Here is a 13,179-nt window from a genome sequence, read left to right as displayed (position 1 = left end):
ATAATGTGGAATTTCAACCGCAGGCTCGGAGATGGCGCACGCCACAAACGTTCGCTCGACACGCAAATCTCCAAATTGGCAGTACGGCGGTTTATTCTGAGCAAACCTCCAACTGAAGTCGGACCTCCAAGGCACACACAGCCGGACACTTGCACCGCCCCCTCCTTTGAGAGTTGCTCACAGAATGCTTGGCCACTTAGTGGTGACCGTTTGCTCGCGGCAAGCTGCTGCCACCACAACACTGCTGTGGCAGCACACAGTGATCAACCAACCGCCTCTGGACTTTGCGGTGCTCGTGCAGCCTGGAATCGTATACTCTGGTTGTTTTCGGTAAAGTCACGTGGGTTATAAAATAAATTAAATCACGACGTTTCGGAGGCAACACAAGCTTCCGTCTTCAGGTGGAACATCAAGGCAAAATTACTATCACTTGTGTTGCCTCTGAAACGTGATTTAATTATTTTTTTTTATTTTTTTTACCTATGTGACTATACCAAAAAAAACCAGTATGGATCCTTGCAGTCATGAAAACTTCAAATCTAGAATGGAATCGTATACTTTGGGTTGCCACCTTTTATATGGCAGACCACAAGCCCTGATTTCTCAATCCAGCCAAGGTTTACACCATTGGAACCTCATTTGCCAGTAAAAAATATAATTGTTTTTTTACCCTTCTATCTGGCAACACGGGTAAAAAACCAATTATCAATTACCAGCCAAGGTTCTTTTTTCAGAACAGCAGTAACCACACCATGCCCACCAGATCTCCAGACAACATTCCTGGTCAAACCCACAGATCTTGCTGAGAATGCCAAGCCTGTCTTGTCTAAGGATTCCATCTATGTTGAACTTATTTCGCAGTGTACCTAGCCAACCACGCTCGTAGAGATGTCCGAGGGAAGGACAAAATAAATCGGTTAATACACTGGCCAGTCTTATTGCATTTTAGACTGATAACATCCTGAGAACAGCAAAAATGAAAACGTTGCACGCTATTGGTAAAAACATGTTAAATTTGCATAGCGAACCTTGAGCTTATGCGAAGGATTGACTACAAGGGCTTTCCACCAAATCTCTTCATCGTCCTGCACAATCACGTGGTTGCTGGGTAACGCCCAGTGGTAAACCCTGGCGACTGGGTGATTTAAATAATTGACTACCCATTATGGGATACAGGACTCGCATGTAACATGGGGAAACAACTATAGGACGAGATAATTTCTTCCCCCACTTGTGCCGCTGGATGAGAGATTTGCGGCTACATTGTCACATCAGCAACCTGTGGCGGAACGTGGCATTGGCCATTTTTAAATGATGCCCCAAGTACTGGACCATATACAAAGGCGCCACATTTTAGCTCTCGATACGCAGAGGCGAAGGCATAAAGTTCCTGCAGAAGCTGCCAACACGTGCAGCGAAACGTCGGACGTCGTGCCAAACACGAGTGGCACGATCCACAAAATGGCGGAGAACAACCGCAAACACCGACGCGGCACTGCCGGATTATCCCAGCCGCACAATCGGCTACAAATGTAGCTAAGGGCCCTGCGCTAAGTGCTTTCAAGCTATCAATTCCAGCTCAGTGATTCTGCACTTCCTCTATTACTATAGTACTATACCGCCTTCAACTTTGATGAACGACTGGGCGTTTAAGCTTGGCGATTTGTCGTATTATTTGGCTGTATAGCAAATTAAAAATACAATTTATTGTGCAAGTAAACAATGTGTTTTTTTATTTTATTTAGGGCCCCTTTATAACATGCTACAGGCCCCGCACTAGCTTCATCCGGCACTGCTACGTGGTATGACAATTGTCAATCTATTTGACGCGATGGCTTGTCCCGGGCTCTCGCCAATGTGCGAGGCTTGGTGTTCCACAGTGACACCCAATAGATAAATGGGAGTTGAGTGAGAATACGGTTTAAATTCTTGATAACGATCAGGCAGGTACCGATTAGGTCTTTCTTTTTGAACTCGCGGGGCTGTCCCACCAGCTCCGTTCCCGAACTTGGAGCCGCCACTGCATCCACGTTTGCGTGAGGGTGTCCTCACTTCCACGTGGTCGGCAGGGGCCTCCCCGAGTCTCGCAGCCGTGTGGGGGCCTTGGCCAAGACGTGCGACCCCGTGCGGCCCCTGGGGTCGCGTTCCAACGTCGCCGCCGCCTCGCTCTGCGCGGCCAACTCCTCGTCGTAGCTGCCGGGAGGACGAGGAGGAGGAGATGTTAGTGCAGGTGAAGTTAGCAAAGGCTTCCGATCGTGGAGGCTAATTATCGCTAACGACAAACGGTTCCTGTGGACGTCGGTCATCGAATCCTCTCATCCACAATGTTCAAACCACCACACGGCAGGTCACAACAATACAACGACCTCCCCCGTGTAGCCTTATAACAGACTCATCTTCTTGGTTCTTTCGGTAAAGTCACGTAAAGGAAAAATAATAATAAAATAATATATTATGTTTTATTTTTATTCTTTTCCTTCTACGTGACTTTACCAAAGAACCAAGAAGATGAATCCCTGCAGTCACGAAAGCTTTAAATCGAAATTTATAACAGACTGTTGGGGCAAGTTCTGTTCGCGACCATGGCACACGACGGGGTGGGTGGCCAGCACCACGCCTGGCCGCCTTTGTCTCCCTAGTGGTGATGTTTAAACACCGCACCAGGTACTCATCTAAGGCTGAGTCGACCTCGGGGAGGCCCAGAACTGGTTCAAATAATCGTCACTGGGATTGGCTGTGAGCAGAAATCCAACTTGGGTGGCCGGGTTCGAAGCGCAGTGCGCTAACCGCGACACTCCTGATACCCACAATATACCCAGTCAATCACCCACCCTCTGACACACTCATCCACTCACTCAGCCACTCACCTACCCACTCTGACCCACTGTAAGTCACAACACTTCTCTTTCTGCTTCTTTCCTCGCCATGGTCATGTTTCTCTCAAGTTCGTATAAAATTGCTTAAAATTCAATAAATGTCAGCTTTTTTGTTTTACCATCGACAGTGCTGTTTGTTGCTGGTCGCTTGCCATTCTCGGCTTGTGCACAGCAAGCGTGAGTCTTAAAACAACGGCACGATTCGTGAACGAACGCACGCACACCATGACGCTTCACAAAGCCATTAGCACATCACTTCAGCAACTAAAAGATAATCATAATGGTGATAACGATTTGTTTGGATAAAGCGCCCTACATACCAAGAGCGCTTGACACCACGCGACATCTCTCAACACATTCGAAAGGGCACCCACGGTGGCAGCTGTCCCTGTGCGGCACAATGTGACCCAGCACCTAGCCTGCGAGCGGACATCAATCTTCCCGGAGCGGGCGATGATTTCTGCGTGGTCTATCCCAGGGCACTCCCAGTGGCAGCCGTCCCTGTGCGGCACAATGTGATCCAGAACCTGGCCCGCGAGCAGACATCGGTCTTCCAGTAGGGGGCGACGATCGCTGTGCGTAATCCCACATTTCAATCGATCGATTTTCATAAATGCGCGTCACCGCCACCGGGACGTTTCACGGAGGGGGCCCCCTCCCCACCCCCCACCCCGGCACGCGAGCCATTTCCCCGAACTCACAGGAGGTCGTAGTTTCCGAGGGCCTCTCGAGCCGGCACCTTGTTCCAGCGCGGGTCGGGCATGTCTGCGCCCGGCATTACGATGTTGAGCGTGTCGTTGATGAGGTTGTACTTCATGATGCGGTCGTTGGCCGTGGTGGAGGAGAGCGAGGGAGACGCGTTCACCTGGGGCGTAGGACCGCGGGACGAGCGACGTGGGGTTTTCACCGACAAATACAAAAACACGATTGGGGTGCAAAGTATAGGAAAGGTAAGCGAATCGCTAAAAAAAAACATATACAAGAAGACAACTATTTTATTTGACCAGGTAAGGCACACTGAGCTATTAGTTTCTTTTTCAGAAGTTACCTGGCCACGAATGATAGTTCAACGAAGTGGCTTATCGCGTGGAAATGTATTGTATGTATGTTGATCTTCTTTCACACCGTACATAGCCAACCATGCTAATCGGAGATGCGGGAAATACTCTAAATAATCTAAACGCGTGTTTCTCATTGCCTGCCTGCATCTTTATCACACTCCTGACTCGGTGACCCACTGCTTTTAGATTAATATAAAGACCTCCATTCTACGCAGCTAAACAACACATTGTTTCAATAGCCCAAACTTGTGCACTCTTATCATTTATCAGGACAAATCTCACGTTAAACCGTACAACCGATAGTATTAGTAATCTCGCTTGTTTTACCCAGCAAGGCCTCACCGAGTCTCATGGCTCTCTTTCACGAGGGTCCTGCCAAATGTTTTCGCAGTAGAGGTGGCGATGCTGTTGCTGCTGCTGCTGCTGTGTGTAGTGCCAATTGAGTAATGTTCGGCTAATCTTACAGCGTTGGGCCATTTTGTTTCAGCCAAAACCGGTTACGTTGTATGTTTTGGCGTTTTCGTGGCTACGCGAGAAAGCCCATGCACATCACAGGGAGAAATGCACAAACTTCACGCAGCAGGGCGCCATTTTTTGGCTCGTAGGCGCGAGCTGAACCGTACCTCGATGAGCCAGGGCTTGAGTTTGTCATCGATGATGATGTCGTAGCCGTAGCACTCGAAGCAGTGCTTGTCATTTGCCATAACTCCCTGCAGACGGTGAGAATTGAGACCGTTTTACAAGCTCAACTGAACTGAACTTTGAACTTCTTTCGCGCCGTACGTAGGCAACCGTGCCCATCGAAGGTGCAAAGTAATCTCGCGTGAGTGTTCTTCAAATGGTGGCCCACAGAGCAGAGGTTTGCATGTAGACGATAGGAGTGAAAAGTATAGGAAAGGAAATCACTAAAAATAAATATGTAAAATGTATTAAGCATATCAGTTCAAATTGCAAAAGTACACAAATTCCCAAGCATGGGCACGGGTGCAAAACATAACAGCAAAACAATAGTTGAAGGATATATGGCATGGCAGAGAGACAGAGATGTGTGTATGTATGTAGAACTTCTTTTGCACTGTACGTTGCGAAGCATGCTAATCGGAGGTGTGGGGGAAGGACAACAAACCAAACGCAAGAAGCAGTTCTCAAGCAATGAGTTTTAAATCAAGATGATTTAAAAGTGCAGAGCTTCAGTTCCTAATATCGGACGTGAGAGCGTTCCAGACTGCCGCAGAAGCGCACGTTAAAGCGCGTGATGCGTCGACCGTTTTTGTTTGATGGCCAGTCAAAAGCCGCTGCCGGAGTTCGCGTGATGGTTTATGTTCCTTGACGGGAGATCAGCGAGGTATTTGTGGTTCATTTGCGGCAAGCACTTTGTCCCCCATAATCGGTGCAAGTCCTTAACCGAGATGGAGAGATGGAGACAGCGAGAGAAAAATTGAAAGAGATGGAGAGAGAGGTGGATATGAGTTTGCGTGATGAGAGGACGATGGCGTGTGAGAGAGAGAAGGGGAGACATGGAGAGATTGGGCGAGAGATGGACATGGGATTTCACGTGATAGGAGGACGATGGCATGTGTGAGAGAGAGAGAGACGGAGGGGATGGAGGGCCAGCAATCGGTGCAGGCAGTCGGTCACTCACCGCGACGGCGCGGAGCGAGTGCAGCACAATCCAGTGCATGTCGTCAAAGAGCTTGTTGGTGACCTCGCGACCCCGCGTGCTCTCCAGGAACAACCGCAGGTTGCTCACGGTCCACTTGCCCCCGTGGATCACGTTGTAGTCGTCCTGTGATTGGAGGGAGAAAGCGTCGGCCTTGTAAGTACGTACGTAGAACTTATTTCGCACCAGTACGTAGCCAACCGTGATAATCGGAGGTGCAGGGGGAAGGACAAGGAGAGGTCTGTATTTCACTTCTCAACCTCGCTGGACCTTACGCCTGTAACGTGCGGCATGACATCAGCAGATTCAGTCAATAGCCAGCGGCTGGGTTGATGAAATCATGGATTGAATCTATAAAGTGATGCAGTGGGCAGGAAAAAAATAATAATATGATGATAGAGAGTTGGAGAGACAGGTGGAAATGACGGAGACTAAAGATGGAGAGACGGATCGTGAGATGGAGAAGAGAGCCCCAGACAGATGGAGAGAGATGGAGAGAGAGGTGGGTAGAAAGACGGTGAGAGATTAAAGTGGCCACCACCTCCGACTAGCACGTTTGGCTACGTACGGTGTGAAAGAAGTTCAACATACATACACACACACGTAATAAACCACAATCCCCCACCAGCACCACCACCAGGACCACGACGGCAAGCACGGTGAGATTTGTACGGCGGCGGCAGTCGGTGGCGGTGGCATGACTCGGTGGAGCGGCTCACCCACCCTCACCCACCCCGTGCTTCTGGATGGACACGTTGGTGAGGTGGACGAACATGTTGTCCAGCTCGTTGGTGCTGGGGGAGTACTTGACCGTGCAGAATCGGCAGAAGCCGAGCCGGTACCTGCACAGCGGAACGGGCGCACGGAGCCATCACAGACGAAGGTCTGCCTATGCATGGGAATCAGAATGTTGTATTCATACTGCAGGCAGGAATCCGATGAGCTATAAAGTTCTTTTTCACAGATGTCCAGTGAGGGCACGAGGTCAGAACGCTACAACAACAAGCAATACGAAAACACGAAATGAGTGCAAAGTATAGGAAAAGTAAACAAATCACTTCGAAAAATCCATGAGACTAAACAATTTTACTTGACCAGGTAAAAGCCGACTGAGCTGTTAGCGACCTGGCCACAAATGACCGCTCAACGAAGCGGCTTACCACGTGGAAATGTATAGCATGCGAATAATCTAAACGCATGTACGTTGAACGCCTTTCGCGCCGTACGTAGCCAAGCGTGCTAATCGGAGGCGTGGGGGCAGGACAACAATCTAAACGCACAAGAGCAGTTCTAAAGAAATGAGCTTTCGACTTAGATTTAAAAGTGCATAGCTCCAGTGGCTTCCTAATATCAGAAGGAAGAGCGTTCCAGACGGCCACACAAGCCCATCTGAAAGCGAGCGATGAGGTGAACGTCTTTGGAGCTATGCACTTTTAAATAACCTCGATTGAAAACTCCTTTTTTTGCCTTTAGTTGTTGTCCTTCCCCCGCACCTCCGATTAGCATGGTTGGCTACGTACGGTGCGAGAAAGATTCAACAACATACATGCATTCACCCCGTGCGAATTGCGCGATAGAAACCGAGTTTATCATTATTATTATCGTATATAATTATCATTATGATTAAGAGCCGCCGTGTTGGACGTACATGTAGCACTTGAGCGGGCGGTAGGAGGTGACGAGCACATAGAGCCTCAGGTCAAACTTCTTCTCCCCGATGAGGAGTGGGTTGTCGATGTACAGGGAGATGACGTACGCCTCCTTCGCCGACGGAGCCACGAACCTGGCGAACGCGCACACAGAGCACGGCGCGTGGAGCGAAACGTCGGACATCGTGGCGAAAACAACACGGGCGGTGGCCGCAGCACGACCGCAGAAAAAAATACCTACGCGCGATTATCGTTTACAATTTTATTTCGTTGATCCGAGCCGGCAACACTGAGTCGTCAGCTGGACGCACGGCAATCACCGCTGTGGGCGCCGTAGTGGCTAGGAGACGTGAACTACCTCGCCTGGCATACGGGAGGGCGTGGGTTCGATCCCAACCCTGACGCCTGCTGCTGTGTATTTGGAGTTTGCGTTTCTCTCTCATCATCATCACCACGGTGGCTAGGAGATGTTAACTACCTCGCCTGGTAAACAGGAGGTCGTGGGTTCGATCCCGACCCTGACGCCTGCTGCTGTATCTTTGGAGTTTGGCTGTCTCCCGCTCTCCCCGTGGTCGTGGTTTTTCCCTCTGCATTTAGAAACAACGTGCGTTTATAGTATTTGGCTACTGCTATGAATTTCCACGTGATAAGACGTGTCGTTGAACTATCACTTGTGGCAAGGTTGCTTCTGAAAAAGAGCTACGTAGCTCAGTGGGCCTTACCTGGATAAATTAAAAATAGTTTAGTTTAACGAGTAAAAGTAATTTCCTACTCAAATGAGCATGAAGGCATTGGTGGCCGTGTAGCGTTTACAGCCCTGCAGAGCCAGCGATGGGAATTCTACATTCCTAGGGTTGGGGCAAGTCTCTCTATAGCACAACCGCTGTTGAATTCCCAACAAAGTGGTAGTAATTGTATCGACCCCGTAGGGATGATGGGCTGAGTTAACCCCCACCCAAGCAGGATTTTAACTCGCGACCTGACGACTGCGAGCTGCTCGCTCTAGTGCCAAACCACCTGGCCTGTTAATATCCCAGGAGCATCCCAACAGCGTGTGTCCCTGACTGTGTGTGGCTACTGAACGTAGTGAGGACAGTGCCTCTACTCAGGCAGGGGTGGGGAACCTTTATTCTGCCAAGGGCCATTTGGGCATTTATAACATCATTCGCGGGCCATACAAAATGATCATCTTTAAGATTAGCCTGTTATATTTGGTCAAACATTTAATTAACTCACCCCTAATGTGATGGCTGGAACTGTTAAATGAGGGCCGGACGTTCCCCACCTCTGCTCTCCTGAGACACCCAGAGGGGAGAGAGTCTCTACTGAGACACCCAGAGGGGAGAGAGTCTCTACTGAGACACCCAGAGGGGAGGGAGTCTCTCACTGAGACACCCAGAGGGGTGAGAGTCTCTACTGAGACACCCAGAGGGGAGAGAGTCTCACTGAGACACCCAGAGGGGAGGGAGTCTCTCACTGAGACACCCAGAGGGGTGAGAGTCTCTACTGAGACACCCAGAGGGGAGAGAGTCTCACTGAGACACCCAGAGGGGTGAGAGTCTCTACTGAGACACCCAGAGGGGTGAGAGTCTCACTGAGACACCCAGAGGGGAGAGAGTCTCTACTGAGACACCCAGAGGGGAGAGAGTCTCACTGAGACACCCAGAGGGGAGGGAGTCTCTCACTGAGACACCCAGAGGGGAGAGAGTCTCTACTGAGACACCCAGAGGGGAGAGAGTCTCACTGAGACACCCAGAGGGGAGAGAGTCCCTACTGAGACACCCAGAGGGGTGAGAGTCTCTACCGATCACATCTCTTGTGCTGAAGTACGTGACAGAGTCACGGCGCTCACGAGTTGGTCTTGCAGTCGCGCGACCACTTCTTGATCTGCGACAGCTTGTTGATGAGGAAGATGCCCTTGCCCTGCGCCTTGCCGCACGGCTTCATGATCCAGGTGCTGGACGGGTTCTTGCGGAACTCCTCCACAAACAGGTTGTAGTCGGCCGGCAGCAGGAACGTCACCGGAACAAAATCTGCAAAGCACTCGGCAACGTTACATTCCACAACGACGCTACGGGGATGAGTTTGGGGGGGTTGGGGGGGGGTGGGTGAGAGGGGGCGGTGGTGTTGGGGCGGTGGGGCGGGGAGGTACGGTAACTCTTGTATGTACGTACATATGTTGACGTTGTTTCACACGGTACGTAGCCAACCGTGCTAATCGGAGGTGCGTGGGAAGGACACCAAACTAAACACAACATGCAGTTCTAAAGAAATTAGTTTTCAATCTAGATTGGAAAGTGCATAAGCTACCAGTGGCTTCCTAACATCCGAAGAGCATTCCAGACGGCCGCAGAAGCGGCATCTGAAAGCGCGTGATGCGGCGGCCAAAAACCGCTGCTACGAGGCTGACCGGAGTTCGCGTGGCAAGCGCTTTATGTGTGTGTAATGAATGCAACCTTATAAAGTGGAAGAGATTTGAGATTTTAAGTGCTATAAAGAAGTGCCACTGAACGAAAGGTGAGCTGTTAAATATGATTTAGTTTAAGGTCACAGTGTCGATGATGAATGTGTTGAGTTTTACTTTGTTATATGTCCTTGTGCACGACTGCCACTGCAGCAGCATCACCAAATAATTCGCGGTTTAAAGGTGTGTGTCCGCTGAACGCAACTTTATACGATAAAGCGCATCAAAGTATAAAGTGGGAAGAATTTATCTCATTACGAAATAGAAAAAAATCATGCACGTGCATGGATTAGGCAAAGCTTTTTAATGTGGGTTCATCTTCAGAAGAATTAAATTGGCGGTGTGGAATCCCACGGGTCGCTGCTGGTCAGGGCATGCGCCATTTGGCACATTTGCAAACGGTCCTTTTGGCTCTGATTTGCGTCTCCAAATTTTGATAATTTTGTCCAGTTTTCTGCTGATTCAAGTCCCTGAGAAGCAACACACGACTCTACGCCACGGGTTTATTCGTACTGCTGCACTACCGCTCCCCACATACGTAGAAAAAGACAAAGATCCTCTGTATAGTCTGCACCGACTGTTGGGGCAAGTGCTGTTAGCGAGCACTTATGAAGGCCAGCACGGCACACGAGGGGGTGGGTGGCCAGCACCACGCCCGGCCGCCTTTGTCTCCCCAGTGGCGATGTTTACACACCGCACCAGGTACTCATTTAAGGCTGAGTCGACATAGGGGAGGCCCAGGACCGGTTAAAATAATCGTCACTGGTGTTGTGCCATGAGCGGGAACCGAACCCGGGTCGCCAGATTGATAGCGCAGCGTAGCGCTAACCACTACACCACCGCTCCCCACACACACACACTGACACACACACACACTGACACACACACACGTGTACATGCACGCACACACACTGACACACACACACACCGCCCGTACCGAGGTGCAGGTATCGGCCCGTGTCGTCGCGCTCGGCGACAACGCTGCCGTCGCGCTCCAGGTCCCGGCGGTAGCGCTTGATGTTCTTCACCATGAGGTCCTTGCGCGTGAGCTCGTAGTGGTTGGGGTAGTGGTTGACCAGCTGGTCGTCGGCCAGGCGGAATCCCGTCTCCAGGCTGAAGATTCCGCGCGTGCTTTGAACGCTCGCCCTGCGTAACGAAGAGAGAGCGAGGTGTGCATAATGGAGCGGACGCAATCATCACCATCGTGATCTTACATAATGGAGCGGACGCAATCATCACCATCATGATCCTACATAATGGAGCGGACGCAATCATCACCATCGTGATCTTACATAATGGAGCGGACGCAATCATCACCATCATGATCCTACATAATGGAGCGGACGCAATCATCACCATCGTGATCTTACATCATGGAGATGTTGTGGATTTACTCTCCAACACATCTGTGGATTCCTCCTGCAGTATAAATAAAGATTCTGATTCTGAGTGCAACAGCGTCTGTTTTAACAGGGGGCGGTGAAAGGGGTTCAGAGTGGGGGTGGCCACACTGAGGCAACGTGGTTTATGGGAGGCTTGAGATGATTTACTGTGTGCTGAACTTATTTCGCACCGTACGTAGCCAACCGTGATAATCGGAGGTGGGGGGGGGGGACAACAAACTATGGGTCTCTGGGGGTCTATGTGTGAGTCTATGGGTCTCTGTGTGAGTCTATGGGTCTCTGCGTGAGTCTATGGGTCTCTGTGTGAGTCTATGGATCTCTGTGTGGGTCTATGGGTCTCTGTGTGAGTCTATGGGTCTCTGTGGGTCTCTGTGTGAGTCTATGGATCTCTGTGTGAGTCTATGGGTCTCTGTGTGAGTCTATGGATCTCTGTGTGGGTCTATGGGTCTCCGTGTGAGTCTATGGGTCTCTGTGTGAGTCTATGGGTCTCTGTGTGAGTCTATGGGTCTCTGTGTGAGTCTATGGATCTGTGTGTGAGTCTATGGGTCTCTGTGTGAGTCTATGGGTCTCTGTGTGAGTCTGTGGGTCTCTGTGTGAGTCTATGGGTCTCTGTGTGAGTCTATGGATCTGTGTGTGAGTCTATGGGTCTTTGTGTGAGTCTGTGGGTCTCTGTGTGAGTCTCTGGGTCTCTGTGTGAGTCTATGGATCTGTGTGTGAGTCTATGGGTCTTTGTGTGAGTCTGTGGGTCTCTGTGTGAGTCTCTGGGTCTCTGTGTGAGTATATGGGTCTCTGTGTGAGTCTATGTGTCTCTGCGTGAGTCTATGGGTGTTGAACTCTTTCGCACCGTACGTAGCAAACGGCGCTAATCGGAAGTGAATCGTGATAGGGTACATTAGATAGATACCATTCAGAGTAATGATGTAGTGTTTTATATCGCATACTCATGGATAACCAATACGGTTACACATTATCTGCACCGATATTAATGTTATTTAGTATTATAATAAAATTATATCATGGAATATATAATTCAATTAATCGAAATGCTACAATTTAATGTTAACTAAAAATCTTAACTCTTAAGATTGAATGTCACACAGTACAGTATTAATGAATATTCTGGTATACTGATGGGAATGTTGTTATTTGATATAATAAAAATGTACAATTATCGACGTAATAAAAACAATTAGTAATAATAAACAAAGCTATTTAAATCGTACAACTGTAGATATTAAGGCAATGCAGTAATTGATAGTACTGCATTGATGCGGCAATTTAATATCATACTATAGATAGTAATGCAGTCATTGAATATCAATTAGTTATAATGGGAACTGGTGATGCAGTAATTTCACATTTAATTGATAGCGATGCTGTAAGTACAAATTGTAGTACTGCTAGTAGTTCCATTAACTGTACAGGAAAGCAGCGCTGATGTTTAAATATCCATATTATAGATAGGAGTTGCGATTTGTTATCGTACTATAGATAGTGATGGAGTGATTTGATATCGCGGAGCGGATAAGCATAGGCGGGTCCGCACCAATAAATGTTCCACGCCTCGTCAGGAGCCACCTGGACCCAGCCGCGCTTCTCGAAGTTGTTCACCAACACCGACTTCTCCACGTCCGTGGCCCACTTCACTCTCCCCGCCATTGCGAAGTTTCGTTATCGCCCCTAACAACAGCGGCAGCAACGTGAAGCTGCCATTGTCAACATCATAGCAACGCGCAACGCGCCCGCTGATTGGCCGATGACGCGTCACGTGGGGAAGTCGAAGCAATCGGAGCGCGAGTGAGCGGAACTCCTACAGCAACGGATACCGGATTAGGAAGATTCTTCCGGAATCGGTGGTGGCGTTTTATTCTGAGAATATATCCTGCAGGAGATTCTACCGGTTTAGGAAGATTCTGCCGGAATCGGTGGTGGGGTTTTATTCTGAGAATATATCCTGCAGGAGATTCTACCGGTTTAGGAAGGATCTGCCGGATTCGGTGGTGGCGTTTTATTCTGAGAATATATCCTGCAGGAGATTCTACCGGATTAGGAAGATTCTGCCGGAA

At 49.4% G+C, this 13,179-nt stretch overlaps 1 protein-coding gene across 2 annotated transcripts; it reads right to left on the bottom strand.

The window, feature by feature from the left end:
• Nucleotides 1–373: 373 nt before the first annotated feature.
• TTLL1 (TTL family tubulin polyglutamylase complex subunit L1) lies at nt 374–12,842 on the bottom strand. Of its 2 annotated transcripts, XM_078882292.1 has the most exons (9): nt 12,660–12,842; nt 10,648–10,856; nt 9,099–9,279; nt 7,246–7,380; nt 6,331–6,439; nt 5,580–5,723; nt 4,561–4,647; nt 3,578–3,741; nt 374–2,193 (listed from the first exon to the last, which is right to left on the bottom strand). In XM_078882292.1, the coding sequence occupies exons 1-9, from the start codon at nt 12,770–12,772 to the stop codon at nt 2,049–2,051; spliced, it is 1,287 nt and encodes a 428-aa protein (XP_078738418.1). In that variant the 5' UTR covers nt 12,773–12,842; the 3' UTR covers nt 374–2,048. The 2 variants fall into 2 exon arrangements, with proteins under 2 accessions (XP_078738418.1, XP_078738419.1); XM_078882293.1 differs by lacking the exon at nt 4,561–4,647.
• Between the last annotated feature and the right edge of the window lie 337 nt (nt 12,843–13,179).

This window comes from Lampetra fluviatilis, chromosome 64, assembly GCF_964198595.1.
Source record: "Lampetra fluviatilis chromosome 64, kcLamFluv1.1, whole genome shotgun sequence".
Lineage (NCBI taxonomy): Eukaryota > Metazoa > Chordata > Hyperoartia > Petromyzontiformes > Petromyzontidae > Lampetra > Lampetra fluviatilis.
This window is presented reverse-complemented; position numbering and strand designations above follow the sequence as displayed.